Genomic DNA, 26,443 nt, shown 5'->3' on the forward strand with positions numbered 1-26,443 from the left:
ACTGCTTTGAAGATTTTTGTCAAACTATTATTCCCAATTCTGCCTTGGTTATCTACCGCGTTGGTCAGGGAGAGCAATAGGAGACCACAGAGCTCTGACCATTCTTAAGAGGAAATAGGGTATATAAGAAACATCCCTCAGAGTTAGACCAAAGAGAGAACCGTATGCTAAACTGCACAGAAAAAGAATATTAATCCTTTTTTAAAAGTGCTTTAATCCAAGAAAAAATTTCAAATACAAGTAACATCAAATCAAACTATTAAAAACATGCCTAGAATAAAATAATATATTGTACTGAACGTGATCAAAAACTCAGATACCACTAAGGGATTTACCTTAATGTAACTTCATTTCCCAGGGATTGTCAAAGTAAAGTTTCTTTTGCTACACCCCTGTGAGAAAAATGTCCAATACATAACCCCAGAGGATGAGGTTTTAAAATTATCTACACCACTGAACTTTAGTTATCCTGCTGAGGTTTCACTTCTAGTTCCTTGACCCCATATAAAAGCAGAACGACTTTGCTTTTATCTTTTTTTGATAATTAGCTTCCCTATAAAATTCATTTTAAAAGATTCTGCTGCCTAAAAAAAAAATTGAAAATCACTTTTTTAGCAAAAGGAGGGTAGAGTGTTAGTTCTTCAATATGTCAAACTGCCAATATTATTCAATGTTACCACCTAAAATAATCTGGAAAAAAAAAAATCAAGGGTCTCACCTTTTCCCATTTGCTCCAAAAGAATTTGTCCAGTTCGGTTTAATTCATCCAGTTGGGGGCTTCTTTCCATCTGTTCTTTTTCTAATCCCTGAAGACAAAGTTCCAATATAAGAACAGTGCAAACTTTCTTCTTAATAAAATGCTGATTCTACTTTAATATTTTATGTTTAATGTCCCTCTCAAATTTTCTTTAGGCATTTCAGTCAAAGTTTACAAAAATAAAATTACAATAAAAACTATATGATTTCAGGCTACCCTCCAGCCTGCCAGAGATGAATAAATCTGAAAAGAGAAATTTAAACAATAATAACAGCAACTAAAAACTTCAGCTTCTTTTATAAGAAAGAATGTGCACTATAATTATAAGTTCTTATCAAGAAGAAATCATTAAAATTTATGTTTTAGATCCAGGGTATCTATTCACAAACATAGTCTCAGTATTCCACACCATAAAAATAATGGTTTGAGTCAAAAGAACTGACTGAGCTATGAGAGAGGTCACTGAAAGAAAAATGATTAACAAGAAAAAGAGCACAAATGGTACGCCTCTACTTCATGTACAAATAGAGAAACAAGATGTAGCCCATTTGTTTACAATAAAAATGAATTTAAAAAAAGAAAAAAAAAAAGAAGAGAAATATTTGGAGGTTCCATGGTATTCCTTGGTGTTGTTATATGTCTAAAGTCTGATGTTAACTTCAATCACAGTACATTTCATATATTACTTTTGAAGAATGACAATACTATTTAGAACCCAGACTAAAGCATTTTGTTCTTTAGATTTAAGGTCTGGTTCTTAATTTTCATAAAGTCATCCCTCAGGATCTGTGGAAGACTGGACCCAAGACACCCCTGAAGACACCAAAACCTGAGGATGTCAGTCCCTTACGTAAAATGGTATACTGTTCAGTTAACCCATGCAATCCTCTGGAGTACTTTAAATCATCTCTAGATTACTTATAATATGTGGACAATGTAGATGATATATAAATAGCTGATTGCCTGTATTTTTTAGGAGATTATGACAAGGAAATAAGTCTACATGAGTTCCAGTACAAAGACCATCATCCTTATAGCTGTAGAGTACAAGAGCAAGACTCAGGGTCAGCAAGGAGTACTGGAGAGGTGGAAGGTGAGTGATATGGGATGGCAGGAGGCTATGGCACAGCTGGGAGTGTCCACACATGGGTTCATTCTCAGGGATTCTAAGTGTTCAGTGCATAGCAAATTCTAGTTTTACTTTCCAGAACTTTCTAGAAATTTTTTTCCCAATATTTTCAATTCACAGTTGGTTAATCTACAGATATGGAACCCGTAGCTACAAAGGGTTGACAGTATTTTTTTAAGTGTATCTTCTTTAAAGAGAAATATTGAAGAAATTTTGAGATCTGAAAGAGTTTCTTGTATTCAGAAGGCAAAAATGTCTTTAGAATAACACAAAGTCGTAAGTTATGAGGTACTAGATTCAAGTAGATCTAAACAAGTTTAAAATAGTAATGATAACTGGATCATAACCTTAGGAAGTGTGGCTCACGCAGACCTGAACAGTAGTGGAGGACAAAAGAAGAAACAATCCTCCAGGACAGGGGACCCTCTGACAGCCAGGACAAAAGTTTTCAAAATTTACTACAGTGTTCTAAAAGCTATCTTATGGCTGCATTTATCTCACTGGGTCCCATCACATCCTTATGCTAAAAGCAAATCCAGCCTGATGAAATATTTTATTCACTACAGTATTTTTGTTTTATATTTTACCTTCAACTTCTTTTTCATTTCTGAAGTCTCTTGCATCTTCTTATACTCTTTAATCTCTGAAGTCTGAATGGCAGTCTTTGATTTCAAAATCCAGTTCATCAGCTCTGCACTTACGGCATCAAACCTGAGTTAATATTCAGATGTTACCACCTCTCATTTGTTTTCCTGTTTTACTCGGTTCAAGAAAGAACACTCCAAATGCCCATCAGGTGTGGATTTTCAAAGCTCCCAAATAGTAACCCAGCAATATGGTAACCACACTGAGATCATATATGTGCAATTAAGAGTATGAGTAATAATACTATAATATTAATAAATGAATACACAAATTATAATTCTTTAACTTTGGAAGGAACCCCTTGTATTTTTATAAACTCTTAAAGATAATAAGAACTAGATTTGGTTAGATAGTAACAGAAGAAATCAAGTTCAGACATTCCCAAATTGAATGCCTTTTTTGTCCCATATGTAATTACCAAGTACAATATGCCAGGCTGGCTGGCACTTGATATCACTGGGCTGTGATATCAAGATGAATAAGACGCAAGAAGCCTCCGGTCAATAGCAAGCAAGAGCAATCACAAAAGAATCCCAGGAATTCACAGGAATGGCTCTTAATCCAATGGGGAAGGGACAGCCTCCCAGTGTAGAACAATGGCTATGCTTAGGAGTTTTCCTTATGAAAAAGAAAAAGGAAAGGAGGAAGGAAGGAAGGAAGGAAGGGAGGGAGGGAGGGAGGGAGGAAAGAAGGAAGGAAGGAAGGAAGGAAGGAAGGAAGGAAGGAAGGAAGGGAGGGAGGGAGGGAGGGAGGGAGGGAGGGAAGGAGGGAGGGAGAAATGAATTAAGTTATGCAAATAGTTATGTGTGTTTGGGACAGCAAGGACCTGCAGGTAAGGATAATGGACAAGGTGGCCAAGAATCACAGGGACCAGTTAATGGAAGGCTTTACAGGAGACATGAAGGAATTCGACCTTAACCAAAGAACAATTAAGAGTCAGTGGAAGACTTTAAAATGGAACTGATTTGATTCTATTCATTCTTTTGAGTTCACAGAGGAAACAGAATTAAAGAGAGGCAAGTGTGGAGAAACCCCAGAACTAAGAAGTGACAGTGGAAAGGAGGAAAGTGGACAGAATGGAAAGGTGCTGCAAAGGCAGGTCAAAACTACCACAAGGAGGAACAAGAGATTGCTGGCCAGAGACCAGACCCTTCGCTGAGGGTTATGGTTTAGATATGAGGTATCCCCCCAAGAGTACATGTGTTAGACAATTCAAGAAAATTTAGAGGAGAAATGATTGGGTTACGAGAATTTTAGCCTGATCGGTGCATTAATCTTCTGATAGGTTTTAATGGGTAGTAATTGTAGTTAGAGGAGGTGGATCATTGGGAGCATGCCTTTTGTGTTTATAATTTGTCCTTGTTAAGCGGGGCACTCTCTCTGATTCCTGGCTCCATGTTCTGAGTTGCTTCCTCTACTATACTGTTCCACCATGATGTTCTGCCTCACTTAGGACCAAGAGCAATGGAGTCAGCTGTCTACGGACTGATATGTCTGAAATTATGAGTACCAAATAAACATTTCCTCCTCTAAAATTGTTCTTGTCAAGTCTTTAGGTTGCAGCAGTGAAAAAGCTAAAACAGAAATTGGTACCAAGAAGTGGGACTGTTGCTGTGACTAACCTGACCATGGGGCTCAGAAGCTTTTGGAGCTTTTGAGAATTTGTGGGAGAAATTTGGAGACTTTTAGAGATGCCATCCAGAAAAACTTCAGACTGTTGTAAGCAGAGCTTAATGAGCAATTCCAGCGGGAGCTCTGAAGACCAGAATGTCAATGGGCTGAAGACAGCAAAGACTGGGCTCATGAGGTTTCAGAGGAAAAGGAGGACTCTTGGAAATTGGACTAGAAATCATTTCACATTATGTTCTGGCTAAGAAATTGTCTGCATTTTGCCCACATCCTGAGAATTTCTGTAAGGCTGAATTTAAAGGTGGCAGACTAATTAATCTGATAAAAGAAATTTCTAGACAGCACAACATTCAGGAGGTGGCATGAATATTGCTGGAAGCTTTTAGCCAATTTTTCGTGATAATCTGGACCAGAAAACAAAGCAGAAAGATTTGAAAACCTTGCAGTTTGTCCAGAAAATTGCAAGTAAAACTGGGGCTAAAGATAGTATGGTTGTTAAAGATAATACAGCCACTAAAGAAACACTAAATGCTTTACCTAGAAATAATAGGAAGGTTGACTTGACAGCATCTCAAATTGGCAAGACCAAATCCATCTCAGGCTGAAAGGTGTAAAAATTAAAATTTCTTTGAGAAGAGACGTATGGGGCATCCTATTTGTACGGTGGGACCTAGGAAGTTGTTTCACCATGCTCAGTTATCCAGGCACTCAGAGGCTATGGAAGTCATGGTCCCTGGAGGCTTTGCTACTGTCCAAGATGGAAGCAGACTTGGAAACCAACCACGTGGTACTTGTTTTGCAAGAATGCAAGATACAGAAGTTAGGGACTCATGGAGGCTTCCACCAAGATTTCAAAGGAGGCCAGGGAGGTCAGGCAAAGTGCAGTAAGGTTGGAGACCCTGCAGGCAGCCCCTGAGAGGGCAATGCATGGAGCTCAGAGGACTAAGCCAGAGCTGCAGGTCCTTTATCCAAGAAAGGACCTGATCCTTTATTGCTAGTATCCATAACTACTCAGTAAGAAATGCCAGTCTGTGCAACATCTGCTGAAGAAATGTGCAGGAATTGAACAGGTACAACTCAACAGAGGGTCATGTAGGCTGCAACCAGTAAAGCCATAGGGGCAGAGCTACACAAGCCCTTTGGAGAGAACTTTGCCATGCCATGTGCTCCTGATGCCAGAGGTGGAGCTATAGGACTTGTTTGCCCAACTGGATTTCAGTCTTGCTTTGGTCCTATCCTTTCTTTCTATGCCCCTATTTCTTCCTTTTGGAATGGAAATGTTTACTCTGTACTCTTGTTAAACATGTTACTTGCTTTTGATTTTTACAGAGGCTAATGCTGTGAGTGTGCCGTAGGTCACAGTAGAGAGTTTGGACTTGGACATTTGGCAGACATGGAACTGGTTAAGACCATGGGGACTCGGGGAAAGGACTAAATGTACTTTTCATTGTGAGATGAGCATGATCTTTTGGGAGTCAGAGGTAGAATGTTCTGATTTAGACAAGAGGTGTCCCCGAAAGCTCCTGTTTGAGACCATTCAAGAAAGTTTGAAGGTGAAATGATTAGGTTAGGAGAGCTTTAATCTAATCAGTGCATTAATCCTCTGATAGGAATTAACTGGGTGGTGACTGTAGGCAGGTAGGGTGAAGCTAGAGAAGGGGGGACCCTGGGGCCATGCCTTTGGGATTTATATTTTGCCCTCGGCAAGTAGAACACTCTCGATTGCTCACTCTCCCTCTCTGCTTCCTGGCTCTCTGTTCTAAGCTGCTTTCCTCCCCACCCAAACTCTTCTGCCTTAACATTCTGTCCCACGTTGGGCCCAAAGCAATGGAGTCAGCCATCTGTGGACTGACACCTCTGAAACTTATGAGCCCCAAAATAAATGTTTCCTCCTCAAATTGTTCCTTTTGGTCTTTTTTTATTCCTATTAGTTATGCATGATAGAATGTATTTTGATATATTACACATATATGGAGTATAACTTCTCATTCTTCTGGTTGCACATGATGTGGAATTACATTGGTTGTGTAATCATATATGCACATAGGCTAGTAACGTCTGATTCGTTCTACTGTCCTTCCTATTCCCATTCCCCCTTCCTTCCCTTCATTCCCCTTTGTCTAATCCACTGACTAAAACACCGAGCATTTGATGTATATTATTAACTCTAAGAATCACGATCACCCTATGAAGTATATTCTGTTATTATCCCTTTCAGAGCTGAAGAAACTGAGGTCACAGAATTGAGCTCACTAGCAAATGGCAGGGCTGGGCCTCAATTGAGGCAGCCAGTCCTCCTAACCCTAACCCTAACCCTAACCCTGCCCGCAGGGTTCTTGGTACTTTAAGCAGCTGCTGTGGTTGTCATCTTGATTCTTTTGGGAAAATTCTCTTGATGTGTTTCTAGTGAATTATAAATAAACTGACCTCTCCCCAAGGTAGGTTTTCCTATAATATGTGATAAAACAAAAATTCTGGGATATTTAAATTTAACTACAAAGATTGGAGGATGGAGTGGGAAGAGATAAGGAAAGTTAATCAGTTAACAGTTACCAGTCAAAATGAACAAAAGACTGCTCTACATTCCTGAATGTAAGTTAAAACCTTGACTGAACACCCCAGGTGGCTGACCCCTAAATACATCACCCCTGTTGACATATGAACTTTCCAGACTACTAACGCCCATCAATCCTGAAGCAAGAGGATTTTTCCTTATGGACCATTCTTCTGTCCCCAAACTTTCCCTGCTTGGCACTATACTATTCTGCTCCTCTTATCTATAGTTAATTAAGTTCACTGCATACAATTTATGCTTTCTTTCTCCAAATTTTCATTATACAGTTGCTCTTGGTTCGTAAGTCCAGCAGATAGATTTCTATCTAATCCTGCTGCTGGAAGATTTGGAACTTGTCCAGGACCTGATCCTTTCTTGCTATCATCTGTACCTATTCACTAAACCCTTTTATTTCAGAGAATCCTGGGTCTCCAGAGTTTGGGTTTGTATATGGAAGGTATTTTGTGATGCTCTGGGTAAACACCCAGGGGTCAAGGTGTCTGCACAAACAGAAGATGCCTCCTGTCATCCTACCTATTTATCCAACCTTTCAGAGAAGAGGAAGACCATCCAAAGGTCATTTCAACATGTGAAATGACCTGGAAATTCAGCATACTACTGCCCTCAAAATGAGCAAAAGTGATAAAGTGATCTCAGATCACAAAAACAGATACCCAGATTGTAGAAAATGACTGTCCAGCTATGCCCTAAACTGGCAAAAAAAAAAACCACCAACAGGGGCATCAAGAGAAGAGAAGAAAGCATGCTTTACAGCTGAGGTGGTTATCTACGACTCTCAGCTGCTCAGGCAGGCCACCGTAAGACAAGTTCATAGTGGCTTCTAGAGCACCATGAAGATCTGGAACCACATCAGTAACACTAGGAATACTTACAGATGCTGTGGACTTTAGGACAATGAGAACCAGAATATGAACGCTGTCTTCAAACTCTGAATAGGGGCTATGTGACTCCATACGACTCCAGAAAGAACAAGCACACATGGGTGGATTAGAGGGGGCAGACTACAGGCACAAAAATAACCTTTCTAATGATATTTAACCGCCTTCTACTCTAAAGCTCAAGCCTCTAACTGTCCAGGAATTAACTGAAGGAATGTCTGCATTAATCCAGTCGTGGAGTAGATAGCTTCGGTACTCAGAGTTGGTTGCTTACCGTCTCCTCTCTCTACCTCCCCCTTACTACCCGATTCCCCCAGAACCCAAACTACAGAGACTGAAAAAAACAGACCATCTCAACCTCTCATGTCCGCATGGGAACTGGGGTTGAGCTCAGTGGTAGAGCACTTGCCTAGCATGGTGAGGTACTGGGTTTGATCCTCAGCACCACATAAAAAACATAAATAAAACATAAAGGTAAAAGGATGAATTCTGGTCAGTGATACCAGAGGAATCTCCTGTCTTCTCAGCAGGAGATTCCCCTGGGGATGAAAGGAGGGCTGGGGATGAAAAGCTGGCAGAGTAAGGCAGAGGGGTGTCAAAGAACACTCTCCCATGAAAATTGCTCTACCTCTATACTTCTTGTAAGGACCTCACTGTTTAAGCCACTTTGGGTACAGTCTTCTGTTTCTTGCACAGAAATCTCCCTACACACTATAGACATGTTTAAATGAAGCTTTCATAGTGATGCATCTAGTCTTTTCCAACCTTCCATTCTTTCAAATGCACAAAGTCAGCACTGAGAGATGCGCTGTCAGATGTATCTGGCAGCTACCAGGCACTCGGGAAGCGTAAGATCCGTGCCAGCATTAACATCAGAGCATCTTCCTCCTGGCTGCCTCGGCTCCAAGAGTAAAGGTTACAAGCTGCTGCTTGCAACTCAGAGATACAGTGGTCCTCCAAGAGGAGGCTACTAGGAGGCAGAGACAGCTTATGATCAAAATGAAAATTATCTGATAAAACTGGAATCCTGCTTTGTCTAAAAAAACTAAATTAGGAAAAGCATATTATTTTCATTTAGGTCCCCAAACCCTGCCCATTTAATGAAACCCTGGGATCCTACTGTAAATGGAGCATAACAGTGCACATCCAAGGTCGTTTTGAGGATGCAATGTTATGGTGCATGTAAGATACAGTGCCTGAAATACGGCACAGTTAACAGAAATCTGACATCAGCAGAAGTTCAACAGAAATCTGCTGTGAGCATCTTCTTACAAAGACCCTGAGTGTTCTTTTGAATCAGTAAGGCAAAAAGAAACATTTTACACCAAAGGTGGACCTTTATGCCAAACAGGAGGAATCTGTTAATGAATCTGACAAAGGAATTCACAAAGGAAACATGAAAAAAGAATAAGGAAGGAAAAGAGGAGACGAAAAAGGACTTGTTTTCCTGATATAAATCATTTTTAATGGCGAGTAGAGGGAGATTCACAAAGAATAAAGAATCTATCTAAAGCAGAACTGTCAGAGTTATAAATTGTGAAAGAAAGAACAAATGAAGAGACGTGGACAATCATTTCATTCCAAGGTAAAGGACGGAGAAGGAAGAAAGAAGAGCTTCTCCACATAGTTTGGCAAATTGAACGTGGGATAAATAAAATCATCCAGAACAAGTTAGATGCTTAGCTAACGTTAAGCAGAATATTCAAATGACTCAAAGGCACCTCAGAGTGCAATTTCCACAATAATAATTATGTTGCAATTTGCACTTCATTAGTAATTAGTACAAAATAAGTGTCATCTGTCAAATACATTATGGGCAGCACTGGGTTGAGAGGATTTCTCTGTTCTCACGTTTTCTTAGCTTCCATGTCCACGTGGATCTGCCTCTTCTTCGGGGGAGGAGGAGGTGGCAGTTCCTGCTTAGACTTTTTTGTCGTTACTTGTTCTCTTACACGAACAGTCTCCAAAAGATCCTTCTGAGGAATCTGGGACATCCCCAGCTTCGCTACAGCCTGAGTCACCTGAGATAAAAATCACACAAATTTGAATTTTTGTATAAAGAGCTTTTTGGAGCTATAATTAACATATCATAAAATCCTCCCTTTGAAAATGTACAATTCAGTGGTTATTAGTATATTCACAGAGCTGTGCGACCACCCCCACATTTTAACCCCCAAAAAGAAACTTCATCTCTCTTAATAGCCATTTCCCATTCCCTACTCCCCGGACCCCTGGCAAATACTAACCTGCCTTCTATCTCCAAGGATTTGTTTGTTCTGGACATTTCAAATAAATGGAACCACAGGGCATATAATCTCATGCCTGGCTTCTTTTACCTAACATAATGATTTCATGATTCATCCACGACTGTAGCATAGGCCAACATTTCAACAAATAAAACTGCATTGCCTGGCTACACCATGTTTTACTTATTCATTCATTCATAGGTGGACATTTGGGTTGTTCCACTTTTTTACTGTTATTAATAATGTTGCTGTAAACATTTATGTATAAACCAAAGCCTTATTTCAATTCACGTAATATTTTTTAAATTCATTAGATTACTGAAGATTTAAAATTTTAAGATTTTATACTAGATACTTGTCTAAGTGTTATTTGTTACTGCAGATTGAACTATTAAATGTAAAGATTTTTGAAAATCTATTAAAATTTTTATTGGAAAACTGAAGAAGGTTTCCACATATCAATTATTCATCGGGTATGGGGAATCGACTTTTTAGTTTACCTACCAGTCTTAAGCTCAAACTAAACTAAACATTTAAACTTGTACTTCATGGCACAACGTTCTATCCAAATCCAAAGGTACCTGGTTGGAGGAATCTTCTAGTCTCTGAACCAAAGAATCCCATCTCTGAGTCAGTTCCTCTGAGTCACTGTTCATCTTCCTGGATGCCTTGGGATTATCCAGTAACTGACCCACATCCTGGCCAATCTCACTCAGTTGATCCAGTGTTTGGCGCTTCATTTCCATATCTTCCTTCAAAATCTAATATTTCAGATACTTATTAGACAATTCTCTCCCAACAGGACTCTGTCTTCCTGTTCCCCAGTCAGGAGACGTGAACATGTGTATTTTATAGTTAAATTAAAAGGCACACAGTTCACTATGCTAAAACATAACACTCCTGGTTCCAGACCAATGAATGGCAGCAGCGTAGTGCTGGGTCCAGAGCCACACTCTGCGTTCACTACCTGTATTAACCATCAACACAAAACACTAATTGAATGCACTTTGCATTGTGAGATGGACATGAGTTTTGGGGAGCCAGGGACAGAATGTTGCGGTTTGGATGTGAAGTGCCCACCTCAAAAAAGTTCCTATTAGACAATGCAGGAATGTTCAGCAGTAAGGTGATTTGACCACGAGAGCTACGACCTAATCGGCAGATTAAGTAATTTGATGGATTAATAATTTGAAAGGACTACTCTACTGGGTGATAACTGTAGGCAGGTAGGATGTGGCTGGAGGACTTTGGTGATTATATATTGTCCCTGGATCCTCACTCTCTCTACTTCCCAGAAGCCATAAGCTGAACAGCTTTCCTCCACCATGGCCTTCTGTCATGATGTTCTGCCTCACCTCGGGCCCAGAGCCAACCACAAACTGAACCTCTGAAAGAGTGAGCCCAGAGGAATTTTTCCTCCTCTCAGTTGCTCTTGTCGGGCATTAAGATCACAGTGACGAAAGCCGAGGCAGGCACAGGTTCACAACCAGATATTGCCAGTGCCATCACTTACAGCCAGACGTCGAATGCTGACACTTAGTTCCTTTTGGTCTTTGAAGTTGCTTGTCTGGACTTTATTCAAAGCCTCTTCTTTTTCGGTAAGCCAAGCTTTCAACAAGCACTATGAGTAATAACAAGAATTGGAAAGATGTCTGAGAAATCATGCGCTCGTTCAGTTCCATCAAGTTCCCTGATCTCTAGTTGTGATTAGTGGCTTCACCCTTACCTGGGTTATGATAAGGATTTCAAACACCTAAGTCAGAGGCACAAATGAGTCAGAAAAACCACTTTCTTTAAAAATTTAACTTTCTCAGGTTTACAAGAGATAAACTTGGCATTAGCCCCGAACCTGGGTAATGACTACAGTTTAGATATGGTATGTGGGTGTTCCCCAAGGGTTCATGTGTTGAAGATTGATCCCCAGTATTTCAAATGTGCTCAAACTGTGAGCTAAATACACTTGTTTTCTTTATATATTACCCAGCCTCAGAGATTTTTTTATAGCAACAGTAAATGGACTAACATAGTAACTAAAATCTATAGTCACTGGGATCATTCTCCCCAAATTTAGCCCGGACTGGGGAAACCCTTTCCTGCACAGCAGGGAGCAATGTTTGCAATGGGATCAACTCTTCCTCAACTGTTTTATTTATCAATTTACAACTACTCTTCACCTCCAGGTGGAAGAAGGAAGGAAGAAAAGGAGGGAGGGAGGAAGAAAAGAAGAAAATAAAAGGCAAATATAAAGGCTAAACCATGATTTTCTCTGGCAATCAAAGCCTCTTGAATGTCCTTACTGAAGTAAGAATTAAACCAATCTGTGTGACTCTTTGACCTGAAAACAAGGTTCCAAGTAAACGTAAATATTTGTGAAGTATACCATGAGTATTTTAGAAAGCAGAATCAGGTTCATTGTATAATTCTTAATAAGAAAATCATGACCAAATAAAGGGTAGTGACCAATAACGTATATCTGCACAAACCTTGCAACTACTTTTAAGATATATGATGTGCCACCATGTTTAGTAAACCACAAACATCCTGCTGTTGGTTTGGTTTCTCTTCCCCTCCTGAAGAGAATATAGTTGCTTTTTTGTGGATGGAAACGAAATACATTTGACAGAATCAAAATGGGTACCACAGATGTAGAAACAGAGCATCTGCTTATTTTCTAGACCACAATTGTTTGGCATTCAGGAAGAAAAGTTTTGCTTCTTGTATTCTGTTCTGACGGCTGCTTCTCTGGAAGGATGGTGGAAGGGCAAATGATCACCACTCTGACTGGAATATCGAGGTGGCAACTTTGCACCTAGTTTCATTTGCTGTGCTGAGAACTAGTGAAAAAAATATACTGAGTTTTTAACCAAAGGTATTGCTAAAAAATATTTTCTTGTTAATTTCAATACTAGTAAAAAGTCAGGAAAAAAAAATCTTGTGATTTAAAGTTCAGAATACATGGGTCGGACTCACTTATGTGTTATTTACTCAACACAGACCATATATGAGGAATTATGTGGATACAAATTCAAACACATTACCCAACACAGATCCAATAATAATTATGTTCACCAAATCAAGAAAGTAGCCTATCAGATTACTAACATTCTAAATAATAACATGATCTTTATCAATAAGTCGCATGACCAATTACAAAACGGACAGAAGTGAACCCTGAGGTACTCTCCCACTGAGCTACATCCTCAGACCTTTTCCATTTTTATTTTAAGACAAGATCTCTTCGAGTTGCCCAGGCTGGCCTCGAACTTGTCATCCTCCTGCCTCAGCCTCCGGAGTCACTGGTTTTACAGCTGTGCTCCACGACGCCTGGGAAGAATATGACTTCTATGATCATGAATGACTATAGGCATGTTTTCCTTTCAACGAAAAATAAACAGGACGGCTTTATTCTAATGCCACAGTGAAAGCTGGGTCACTCTTCACCATCTACTTTGCTGCTAACGGACGGCAGCTTCATACCTGCTCTTCCAACAGTTCCTGCCACAGTGTGTTGATTTCTTGGAGCCGATTCCAGCGCTCTTCCGTCCAACGGCACACTGCCGTCCAGCGCTCACCGAGTTTCTAGGGAAGAAAGAAACCAGCCTTTGTCAACACAGCGTGAAGACAGAGTGATCATAACCCCTAGAAAGTTGTCATTCCCATGGCTCTTTGTCACTGAGTAGCAATTTATTTTTTTTAAAAAGCACTTATTTAAAAGTTGCTTTAAAATAGTACTAATCCTATGACTATATAAATAAATGAGAAAAAAAAAAACAGTTTACACAGAACTTAATTATTTCACATTACTAAGCAAGAAGGTAGCACAGCTAGAACTCTATCCTGCTGCTTCCATTTCATCATGGATTTTGTGGAAGAAGGTGATATTTTTGCTGGGCATGGTGGCACATGCCTGTAATCCCAGCAGCTAGGGAGGCTGAGACAGGAGGATCACAAGTTGAAGGCCAGCCTGAGCAACTCAGCCAGACCCTTGGCAACTTAACACACTGTCTCAAAATAAAAAATAAAAAGAACAGAGGATGCAATACCCATACCAAAAGAGAGATTGTGACATTTTTACATATATCTTCAAAATAGAGTAAACATGTTTACTTTTTTTTAATACTTCAACTTTTTCAGGCTATAATTATCTTTTTTAAAAATTTCAGTTCAATTTTATTTAACCTATCTTTTACATGCCAAGAAAGTTTTCATCTATAGTACCAAGATTATGAAAAATGTTAAAACTGATAAAAAGCATTCTGAATAAGAGAATTTGCATAAAATAAAATGCTTACTAGATTTATTGTGTTTATTATCACATAATTCATAGAAAACACCACATAAATAAGCAACAGAATCTTACAAGTATAAGCAATACTAAACAAATTTCATTAATCAATATTAAAAACCTTCATAATGGTTTTCCCTAAAATTAGTATTACCACTTTATAAATAATGATTGACAAATGTTAAAATTTCCACACTACTTATATGTGAACAAGTCACTTAATTCATATTATAGTATTTTGATATCTAATTACCAACGTAATCTTATATGGAGAAGGGTAGAGAATTTAGAGCCAGAGGAAAGATCTCCAGTCTCAGGATGGTAACCTATTGTCTATTTAAATTTCAGGAACATTGTAGGGCACAGTGGGACATGCCTATAAATCCAGCTACCTGAGAGGCTGAAGCAGGAAGATCACGAGTTAAAGGCTAGCCTCAACAGATTAGTCAGAACTTAACTCAAAATAAAAAATCAAAAGGGCTAGGGATGTAGCTCAATGGTAGAGCACCTCTGGATTCAATTCCCAGCACTAACCCAAAAAAAAAAAAAAAAAAAAAAACCTGCAAAAATACACTATTGCCTCATTGAAAAATAAGCATTTTGTTGGGCTTCCCCAAAATGGTGTTAAACCTCACATATAGATCTACCAAAAAAAGCGGGGGGGGGGGGGGGATGTTAAATCCTATACAATTGAAATTCTCAAATTCTAGTATGCACACACAGATTTTTGTACAGTGAACACCCACCAGCTACCCTGTCCCCAGCTCCCTGAAGTGCAAAGAGCCAGGTCTGCATAGGGCTAGAATCCACATTTCGAAGCGTTCTACAAATTCTTCAGGTGTTTCTGATTAAGGTCTGTAGACCACTTGTGATCAGTTCCCATGCTTCCTGATCCTGTCACTACTGTGCACAAGGAAGCTGGGCCACCAGCCCCACCCATTCACCCCACAGGCTGAAGTGAAGACGTGATTACCTAGGTACTCCTGTAGACCACGCGCCATGGTACCCCAACTGGGAAGGTCAACCAAAGGTAGGTTACAATTCCACCAACCCACAACAATTCATGGCAGACATTTAGTCCCCAGAGTCTTCCGTTAGGGATATTAAGGAGGAAGAAACTTAATCTGACCAGGTTGTGTAAAGACAGGGCCTCTGGCAAGTGAGCAGATTAGATTAAGTCACTAGGATGGTGCCACCATGATTGAATCCTGGTAGCTTATAAGGAAAGGAAGAGAGACAACACAGAGAGACACACGGGTTCTCTCTCCATGAGATTATTTAGCCAAAGGACCCTTCCAGGAGAGCCATGCTCTTTGGACTTCCAGTCTCCAAAACTGTGAGTTAAATAAACCTCTTTTCTTTATAAAGTGGCCTGCCTCCAGTGTTTTTTTATAATAATGAAAAGCAACGACTTCAGATTTCAAGCCCAGAAGGAACGTGATTGGGTCCTGGAGCATAGATCCTTCAGAACTGTCCTTCTTTCCAAGTCCCTTACCTGTAACTGATCTTCCAGAACAGCTGTCGCATTCTCGCCACTGTTTTCATCAACAATTACCACCATGTGGGTTAAGGAATTTACTTTCACCTGTTCAGCCTCAAGATCATTTTGCAAACTCTAGAGGGGGAAAAAAAAAAGTAAGATACACTATTATCTCTTCTCTCTCACATTTACCTATTTAAAATCCACTTAGTTGTCAATAGTAATTAAGGACACTTAATGAAGCTTCCTATTTAAATTACTAATCGTTATCCTAAGTATTCCACTAATGAAACAAACCTCCTATACATCCTTCCATTTCATTACGAACCAAAGCAGTCCGAAAACACAATGTCATAACAGACTGCAAATGGTGTCGTCACTTCTATTCCAAGCTCAACACAACAACCAAGCACAAAGGAGGTGAATGTCTATACCAGGTTCTACGATAAAAATGGAGAATTGGTAAATCAAAAAGTCCAGAGTTTAAATACAGAGTCAAGCTGTTTTATCTACAATAGTATGGTATAAACTGTGAGATGAGCCAGGCACGGTGGCACATGCCTATAATCCCTCAGGAGGCGGAGGCAGGAGGATCAGGAGTTCAAAGTCAGCCTCAGCAACTTAGCAAGGGCCTATCTCTAAATAAAATTTTTTTTAAAAAAAGAGCTGTGGATGTGGCTCAGTGGTTAAGTACCCTTGGGTTCAATCCCTGGTACCCAAAAAAAAAAAAAAATTGAAAGATGAGCAGAGTACTGGATGATATGCAGAAGCTGTTATGATCAGCCATCCAAGAAAGCAGTTTAGGACATCTGGTCCCTTCTCTTCTTCCCTTTTCCATGGTAAAGGCATGGCCATTAGACAAATCTATGGAGCTAATTTGTTTAAATACTACCAATAATGTTGTCCAGTACCTCTTGAGTACCGTTAATGTAGCCCCGAACCTTCAATGAGTTATCTAGATGGTTCAATGATCAAAAAATGTTTCAATTTACAGAGAAGGTATTTTATTCTTGGCTATGACAGTTGTCTACTCAACTTGTGATGAAATTAAATTATCCATCAAATTTTGATTCCTCACCCAGTGCCTGATGCTTTTCTGGATCAGAGAAGAGGTGACAGGGTTTAGTAAAGGTACCTCTTAGGGTTTGCGTCCTCCCCCACACCCTGCATTAACACCAACACCCTAGGGTTCTTAACCACTTATGGGTCTCAAGAGAGCCTCCTCAAATCTTATAAAAGCTACATGATTTTATAAGAAAACCACATATGCCCATATTAAACTGTACATATACTTTCGTCCCTGGTCGAGAAAAGACAATACAGAAGTGTCCCAACTCCACACTAACGGCAGAGCCATCAGCCCCAGAGAATGCTAAGTACTGCTCTTTCATATTTGATGAAGTAAAAAAGAAACAGGAGACAGATTTACTTTATGTTCTTCAAGTAACTTTTGCAGGGACTGTAAATCATCATCCAGGGGACGGGTTTCCATCTTCTGAATGCGCTCTTCCGTGAGGGTGAGCCAGGCCGAGAGCTGCTGCAGCTGCTTCTTCTGCAATTCCATCAGCACATCATGCAGCCTGGCCAGGGGACACACAATCATTCCCACCAGCTCTTTCCCTTGCAAAAGGACACACCCGCTCCAGGCACCAAGAGATGGGGCACAGGAACACACCCATGCCTAGACTCTAATACAGAGTTTAGTTTTTAAACATAGAAGGCCAGAAAAAAATTTCATTTGCCTCCTAAATGAAGTCCAGAAAATGGAGTCAAAGAATGTAAATAACACCACCTTCTATTCATATCAGAATCATTGTTTCTTTCATCAGGAATTCCTGCTCGTTAAATAGGTGGAAATGGCAATGGAATGCAATACACAATACATGAAATAAAACAGACTATGGGAAATGACTGTTTAATAAAAAAGGTTCCAACATGGACCAGTAGTACATCCATACCACATAGTCCTGTTCCCATAACCAATTAATGGTTTGCCAGTTTAAGCCCAAAGTTGACTCTCCACCTGGAATGTCTTTTCCTTTCTTGCCAATTTCTGCATTCCAACTTTCACCTTGAAACTGGGCTAACTTATCAAAAATGTCACAAAGACCATGGAAGTCCCAGCAACATAACACAGAGGAGAGTCAAGATGTCTTGAGGCTGGCTCTGTGCTGATCTTGATTTGCACAGGGGCAGACTCCCTCTGGAGCTCAACTGTGCCACGCGTCCGTGGACTGGGGCGCTCACCTGCTGGTGCAAACTCACCGGGACTGTCTCTCCATGCTCTCTACCCGGAGGGCCTCCCACCGCGCGTTCAGCAGCGTCATTTGCTCCTGGATCTCGAACTCCTCCTCATCTGACAGGGTGCCTTGTGTGATCAGCTGGTTTCCCGCCTGCAGGACACTGCCCACGCTGCTCTGGTGTGCCGTCAGTTCCATCATAAAAGCCTAGACAGGAACACCGTGAAGATCTGTAAACTGCTCACCACAAAATACCCTAATAAACAGCTAGCACGCAGCCTAAATACCGATGGAGCAAAAAAAGGTAGCCTAGTGGAGCACACGTAAGGTAGATTTGGGTGCAATGCTTTAAGCTCTAAAAATCAGAAATAAGCATCTGGCGTAAGTCAAAAATTTAAAAAAACTGATCAAGGAGAACTATGTTATTGCTGATAATACCTGCTATTTTTAAGTACATGCTAATTATCGTACCAATAGATTGTGGAAGAAGGGAATAAATGTCATAAAAAGTTGGGCATGGTGGCACATGCCTATAATCCCAGCTAGTTGGGAGGCTGAGGAAGGACAATCACAAGTTCAAGGCCAATCTGGGCAACTCTGCAAGACCCTTTGTCAAAATAAAAATTAAAAAGGGCTGGAGATATAGCTCAGAGCACATGGGTTCAATCCCCAGTATCACAAAACAAATAAGCAAATAAATAAAATATCACATTCCTACAAGAGAAGAGGCTTAAAGAATATTACCACTTCTATCCTTTTGAATCCAAAATGGCAAATAAGATCTATCAGTTAAAAAAAATATATATCTACACCAAAAGAGTGCTTCACCAAAAAGAAATCTCCACATGGTCAAAATCACTACACTGCAATATATCATCAAAATAGCAAGAAATTCTCATATATAAAACTGTACAGGAACACTGGGTAAAACTGTACATTTACTTACTCCTCTAACAAATAAAAATAATCACTTCCTGGGAACACTCAAAACTAAAGATTTGGTATAAGTCAATCTTTTGCACTTTTAACGAAAGCAATACATTCCAGAAATGAGCAAGACACCGATTGCCGTCAGAGCAGAATCGAACACAGCACAGACATGGTATCAGGGTGGAGCCCTGGATTTTAGCACAGGCCCCAGGGTAGAGAGATGCAGCTCCTGAACGACAAAGACTTACTTCATGGGTGGCAAACTGGTCTTTGACTTCTTCCACATCATCAGAAATGTCATCCTGCTCCTGGAAAGTGTCCTCAGCAGAAAGCAACCAGGTCAGTACTTCCTCCAGTGCTATCTGATAGCTGTCCAGATCCATGTCCACCTCAGTGACAGTGCTGGGGGTGTCAGCTCGGGGACTCTGCGGCTCCTCCTCTGCTGCTGTACTCTATGAAAACAAAGCCAAGAAAATCTCACAATTGTTGGGAGGGTTCAACAAGGACGCACTGGCGAACCCAAGGCAGGCACCACTGAGTCTCAGGTACTAATCCAAGTCTCAGGAGTTGGGGGAACACTTCCATAAATTCATCACGAAGCCTTTATTTATAGTCCTAGGACAGCAAAAGGTACGACAGCCGCACACACTCACGGGTTCTACACTGTAGGCGATTCTAATATAGATGGGGAGAGAGAAATAACCCACACGAATCACTTCTGAACAAAAAATAAATGGCTCTCTGCAAAGTTACAAATGCTGCGGTCCCATCAGGGTCGCTATCTGAGTTCACCAAGGGCTCCAACAGCTGGGAAAGTTTCACAGAAGAGCTGAACCACACTGGACCTTGAACAATATAATTGACAGAAAAAGAGAGCCATTAGAGTCTGCTTTGACCCCTGGTTAAAATGCTTTTACTGAATTTCATTTAACATTGCATCGCAGACAGTGAAAGACAGCCACACACACAGGCGGTGGTGCTGACTGTACTGACCGGTTTGTACTGATCCTTAGGTGGTTTTGGTTTTGGTTTTGGTTTTTAGGGCTCATGAAATCAATTTCTCTTAAGCTCTTTCTAAGAAACTGCATCTTTCTTTCTGTACTTTAGGATCTTATCACCAAAACTACTGTCTCTCTCGTTCTTTTGCAAAACTTCTTTAAAACTTGCGCAGACTAACTCCACTTCATTGACTTTCATCCACTCTTTCTAAATAGAATATTCCATGTGTACACAAAGGAAGAGAGAACAATAAAAGACATGTTCATGTGTTTAACAGCGGGGGTTCATTAACATTCCCTTCACTCTGGTAAGTATTCAGAAAAGGTGACAGATCCACTTTTTCAGCATTTTCTTTCTTTTTTTTTTTTGACAAGGTTTTCTTTATTTTTTAAAATTTTTTTTTATTTTTACAGATTGAATTGTGATTCATTGTACACAAATGGGGTACAACTTTTCGTTTCTATGATTGTACACAATGTCGATTCACACCATTCATATAATCATACATATACATAGGGTAATACTGTCTGTCTCATTATCTTTCCTTACTCCACCCCCTCCTGCCCCATTTTCCTCTACACTATCCAAAGTTCCTTCATTCTTCTCTCCCGCCCCCCACAACCCCCCCTCATTATGTATTGTCATCCACTTATCAGAGAAAACTTTTGGGACTTTGGTTTTTTGGGCTTGGCCTATTTCACTTAGCATGATATTTTTCAACTTCATCCATTTACCAGCAAATGCCATATTTTATTCTTCTTTATGGTTGAGTAATATTCCATTGTATATATATACACCACAGTTTCTTTATCCATTCGTCAATTGAAGGTCATCTAGGTTGGTTCTACAATCTAGCTATTGTGAATTGAGCTACAATGAACATTGATGTGGCTGTATCACTGCAGTATGTGATTTTAAGTCCTTTGGATATAAACCGAGGAGAGGGATAGCTGGGTCAAATGGTGGGTCCATTCCAAGTTTTCTGAGGAATCTCCAAACTGCTTTCCAGAGTGGCTGCACCAATATCACCAATATGTAACTCCACCAGCAATGTATGAGTGTGCCCTTTTCCTCATATCCACGCCAACACTTATTATTGCTTCTGTTCTTGATAATAGCCATTCTAATTGGAGTTAGATGAAATCTTAGGGTGCTTTTAATTTGCATTTCTCTAATTACTAGGTTTCAGCATCTTCTTTACAGTGATGAAATAATCAACCAGAATATTTTTTATAATATCTATGCTAGCACAACACACATAAACCAGAACTGTTCCAACAAAACCCAAAGGGCTGGTTACCCATGCTTCTTACTTAAACCTTCAGTGGCTCTCCTGGTGGCCAGTGGCTCCCCACCTTCGGCATCAGTAACAGCACAGCAGCTTCTTGCTGGCTCAACAGCAGCTGCCAACCAGTAAGTAGTGAATCTCCTCAAAATTAAGACCTGAGCTCTGCTTTTCCTCCTTTTTGTAAACACTGGCTGAGTAATTGCACCTATTTTTTTTGGTTATTTTATTTGTTCTAATTAGTTGTACATTTTGATAGATCATGCATAAATGGAGTGTAATCTCTCATTTTTTTGATGATACATATTATAGGATCACATGGGTCATGTAGTCAAACATGTACAAGAGGTAATAATGTCTGTTTCACTCTACCCCCATACCCCTAACCCTCCAACCCTCCCTTCCCTTTTATTTTGATGGGATTTAAAGAACCATCTATGTCCTACGCACATTTCATATTCATATTTCTGGCCTCAAATTCCTATATCTAACTACCCTAACACCTTCATTTGAATGTCTCATGGGCATATCAAAACATGTTCATGGTTAAACTATCCCTTTTTTTTTTCCCAAAAAAAATTTTTCCTCCTCAAGATTAATGCACCTAAATACTCCAGCTAAACTCACAAGCCAGCTTAGTTTCTTTCTTTCATCTTCCATATTTAATGTGTAAGCAGATCCAGATCCCATCTGCAAAAATGACCTCAAATCCATCCAGACCCTCCTTCTCCATAACTACCCATGTCTCTCCACCGGACTACGACAGCAAGCTCACATTTGCCACTCAAACTCCTACCTCCACAATCCACTCCACACACAGCAGATCATTAGAACATGAATCACATCCTAAGGCTTCCCTGCCTAAAGTCTTTCACTGCTTTCTCAATGCACCTAAAATCCAATTTAAAATTCTTAACAAAGTTTACAAAAATACTGTGATAGCAAGGGACAAAGAAAACGAGACTAGAGTTGGATTTTGGTAAGCGAATCAGAGAAGCTCTCTCTATAAACTTTCGTTTAGACTAAGGAAAAGTGGCAAGCTCGTGGTGCAAGCTGCTGGGGAAGAAGAGCAGAGGTCCAGCGGTCTATAGTGCCAAGAGAGCTGCATCTTACCAACCACAAGGGAAGAAAGGTCTTTAGTTAACACAAAGGCTGGAAAAGACCGAAAACACACAAAAGACATCTTGGAGGAAGAATCAAACAAATACAGTAAACTGAATATAGGCGTTAAAAAATGGACCCTGGGCTGGGGCTGGGGCTCAGTGGCAGAGTGCTTGCCTAGCATGTGTGAGGCACTGGGTTTGATCCTCAGCAGCACATAAAAATAAACAAATAAAATAAAGGCACTCTGTCCATATTACAACTACAAAAACAATTAAAAAAAAACAAAAACAAAAAACATGCACCAGCAGGGGAAGGTGGGGAATGGACCAGTAAGTTCTGAGCAGACACGTGGATCATGGTGCCAAAGACAGGAAAAGGGAAAGGAGTTAAGTTCTGGACCTAAAACTCTGAAATCACAGAGCTAAAGTAACTGAGGATCATCTGGGACCAAATCTGTATACTATAAGGAGGCTATCAAAGAACCGGGAAAGTGAGTGAGCAGCCAGAAGCCACAGGGACAGGAACCAGCACCTACGAGATGGAAGGCGAGTCTACACGCACACGTCCAAAAGGTACCAGTTAAAACAGAGGGTGATATTTGGCGGGCGCACCCTGGGAAGAAGGCAGGCATACACCTGCCCATCACCGCCAGCGATGCCCCACATGTGTGCAGAAAGGCCCGAACTGGGCAAAAAGGCACCACTAGCGCAACCTGGAGCAGCTCCGTCCAAGCGCGGAGGATTAAAACTTCTCCACCCCGTCATTTCTTCTTGTTACTCAACCTCTAGGACACTAGGAAAGCATGGAAAAGCAGGGTTTCGAGTGAATACCCACCTCCTCAGCAAACAGGAAATGGTTTTTGAGTTCTCATCATGCCAACCCAAACCCTAAATGGACCTGATTATTTTACATACACATCATAAAGGCAAATCAAGTCCCCTCCCCTCTTAAGACAGAATGATGCAAACTATAAGAATTAAAATATCCTTTCTTTTATTTTTGATCTTTTAAAATGTGCTTTATTAATGTTATATAAAATATCCTCTTTCTTAAAAAAAAAATCCTAGTCCAATAGAGATGATCACAAAAGCAAGAGGCAAACCCAGATTATCAGAGTCACCCTAAAAGATGCATTAACAATCCACAAGAGATAAACGCAGCCAGTTATGAGATGTTGAGGGATTTTCCTCAGTATCCCCATCTCTTATCTTTTCCTCAGTTTTTTTCTGTTTCTAAAAGCCAGGCCGTTTTGAAATAGAAAAAAATACAAAGTATTGGTACATACTATCCAAAGAAAATGTAAAATAATAAGTTTTCTGAACCTCTGGGCAGGGGCAGGAGATGCTATGTCAATTCATGATTATCATAACATGGAAATTCAGTTAAAATTTTTTTAAAAAGGAAGTTGTAGAATGTGAATGCCAAAATAGGAAAAATTATAATAATGATAGCTTATGCTTATCAAATGCTTAGTAACATCATTTTAGACACTTTTGATACATTATCAAGCAGCTAATTTTAAACACATCCATTGAGAGGTTAAATAACTGACCCCAAGCAAGTAGCAAGAGGGTGAAATATAAGCTCCAGAGCCCAAGTTGCTGCCTCTCCACAATGAATTTCTTATAATTTTGAAATCCATGTGTATCTCTTCCATTGCTTAGTTGCTCAAGTTTGACCAAGTGACTTCCAAGATCTGAGAGAGTCTCTCTCTCTGGAGAGCCTCTTGTTTTGTAAATTCAAATTAGTTAGACTAAAATAAAAAGGGATAAAATATGGATTGATTTAAGGCAAGATAATGAAGGAAGAAAAAATATTCATTATTTTATTTATATCTCCTGGGAAAAACTCATTTATATTCTGATGAATAAAATGATTTTTGAGCCCTTTCATGAAAACCTTGACAAGTAGCTTACTGTAGATTACTCTCCTAATGGAAAGAGAAAATAAACATATTTTGATAGACATTATAAAAATATAATGAGAAAAATTACTAAGGGAAAGAAAATTAGTCATTAAAAGAACACAGGCTGACATGAGTAAAAACATCTCGGCATGTGACAAAGGTCCAGAGACAGGAAAACCTAGTTCTTAAACATGACACACAGAACTGACAACAAGCCCAGATTCTAACTCCAGCCTCCCTGCGTGAAATAAGACATGTTCCTTCTTAATAGAGTGGGTGAGTTGTGGCTTTCTACTGCAGGATGTGACAGCATGTGAACTGAAAAACTGAACTTATGGTGATGCAAGCTGAGAAGCCAAGATGTTCTCAGTCAAGAAAACACCCTCTGAGATGTCATGATCTGTTACCTATGAGGAAACAAACGGGGCAAGTCAAACACTTTAATAAAAAGGTTCTGGTACCTGTAAATGAATTTCTTCCTCTTCACATTCTTTCTTATATTTCCTTGGGAGTGTCTCAACCTCTCTGATGGCATCGATTGTGACTTGCTGAGGTAGCACCTCAAACAAAGACGTTAAATACATAATTATGGATTTCTTGTCAGGAAGTTGAACAGCAACATCTAGAAGTGGAAGAAAGGAAGAACCAGGCTAAATTAGATGTCCAAAATATGTGAATTGCTCAATACTAGGTATAAAATAACCACCCCTAGTGCCCATAAACAATACTTAATATATAATCTTCACAATACCGTGTCTCAGTAAAACATGGTTTCATTATGATATATGAGACAAAGGCAAAGAAGACTACTTATTTTTATTTGGTATCCCATTCCTTAAACATCTCCCCTAAAATCTTCCCCAGAATGCACAAAGGTAACTTACTACATGTTATCATTTCAAATAATGACATAGACTTCATTCACACCATGAAAATAAGTTTAAAATTCAATCCTACAACATTTATAACTAAAGTCCTCACATTATATGCAAGAAGCTCACATAAAAATGTATTTTCATAAACTTTACTGAAATATATTTAATATATTTACTTAATAAATATATTTTTATTTTTTAACATATTTTAATAACTATATTAATAAATATATTTAATAAGTATATCTTTCTAAAACTTTAAATCTTAGTTGATATACTAGGTTACCTATTAGCCAATGAAATAATTTCTGCCTAAATAATTTCACAAATTGCTAAGTACAAAACTACTAATAATTCATCTGCAATAAAATGGCTTATAGTTATACTTCAAAAGGAAAAAGATTCCTCAATTCTCATAAATCATTCTAAAGAGGAAAAAATAATTGCTTTTCAAGGGTTCAACATTATAAATCAAAATCAAGTTTCAAAGTAAATATTGAACAATACCTTCAGGATCTAACAGCTTTTCAATTCCCAAATAAGTCTGAGCCTTGCTGAAGGCATGTTCAAGTCTCTCAATTGGGGACATTTTGACAACTCTATCCCAGCTGAAGAGATCTGGTCTGAAATCATCATGCAAATAAAATTCAATGAAAATAAACTATTGTAGAAATAAAATACACATTGTTACAATCTAATTACGTTTCAGTTTTAGATTTTTTTAAGTTGTGAGGCTTTTTTAAAGTTCAATATTTTATATCCCAAAGGTTTTATCAAATAGAAAATATGTGAAAGTAAATTACAAGTATAAAAATAACATGTAACACATTCTAAGTTTTTGTATTAACTATGCCAGTTAAGGTTTCTGAGGTAAGGGCTGTGGTTATAGCTTAATAGTAGTACACTTGCCCAGTATGCGTGGGGCATTAGGTTCAATCCTCAGCACCGCTTAAAAATAAAATAAATAAAATAAAGGTATTGTGTCCATCTACAACTAAAAAAAAAATTTTTTTTAAACTTCTGGGATAACCACTAAGAGACTCAATTATATAGTATTTCACAAATAGTAAAATAAAAAAGGAGGTTGGGGGAAACTATCAAAAGGAAGTAGACAAAGAAGAAAAAAATATATAGAAGAAAATAAAGAAGTTCAAACTAAGTGACAACAATGAACTTATCAGTTACCACAATGAAAAGTATCAGTTACCACCAAGTTAAAGGACAAAAAGATTCTTCAGTTAAAACACCAAGATCAGACAAATAGAAAATCCAACTCAAATCTGTTCACAGGACTTTTCTAAAACAAAGGCCCTGAGAGGTTTGCCCTCTAACTGTCCCCTCCAGGTTGTGAGTATTGCATTGCTATATGGATTTTCCTTTAATCCCACAGCTTGGACATTATTGTTACATTGACACACCTGAAAACTGATCTTTTCTCTGTGCTGTGCTCTTGAATCTTAGACCCACATGCCTTTGGGAC

At 39.3% G+C, this 26,443-nt stretch overlaps 1 protein-coding gene across 7 annotated transcripts in view; it reads right to left on the reverse strand.

Annotated features, from left to right (window-relative positions):
* The window catches only part of Utrn (utrophin), a 517,740-nt gene that overhangs the window by 367,239 nt on the left and 124,058 nt on the right, over positions 1–26,443 (reverse strand). For all 7 annotated transcript variants that reach the window (XM_047558901.1, XM_047558897.1, XM_047558902.1 and 4 more), the window contains 12 exons: positions 25,471–25,586; positions 24,550–24,710; positions 19,043–19,246; positions 17,890–18,071; positions 17,054–17,204; positions 15,640–15,759; positions 13,337–13,438; positions 11,373–11,480; positions 10,441–10,620; positions 9,465–9,634; positions 2,474–2,597; positions 719–806 (listed from right to left, as the gene is read on the reverse strand). In XM_047558901.1, coding sequence (XP_047414857.1) covers positions 719–806; positions 2,474–2,597; positions 9,465–9,634; positions 10,441–10,620; positions 11,373–11,480; positions 13,337–13,438; positions 15,640–15,759; positions 17,054–17,204; positions 17,890–18,071; positions 19,043–19,246; positions 24,550–24,710; positions 25,471–25,586 — 1,706 coding nt within the window. The remainder of the gene's footprint in view (positions 1–718; positions 807–2,473; positions 2,598–9,464; positions 9,635–10,440; positions 10,621–11,372; positions 11,481–13,336; positions 13,439–15,639; positions 15,760–17,053; positions 17,205–17,889; positions 18,072–19,042; positions 19,247–24,549; positions 24,711–25,470; positions 25,587–26,443) is intronic.

Source organism: Sciurus carolinensis, chromosome 7, assembly GCF_902686445.1.
Source record: "Sciurus carolinensis chromosome 7, mSciCar1.2, whole genome shotgun sequence".
Classification (NCBI taxonomy): domain Eukaryota; kingdom Metazoa; phylum Chordata; class Mammalia; order Rodentia; family Sciuridae; genus Sciurus; species Sciurus carolinensis.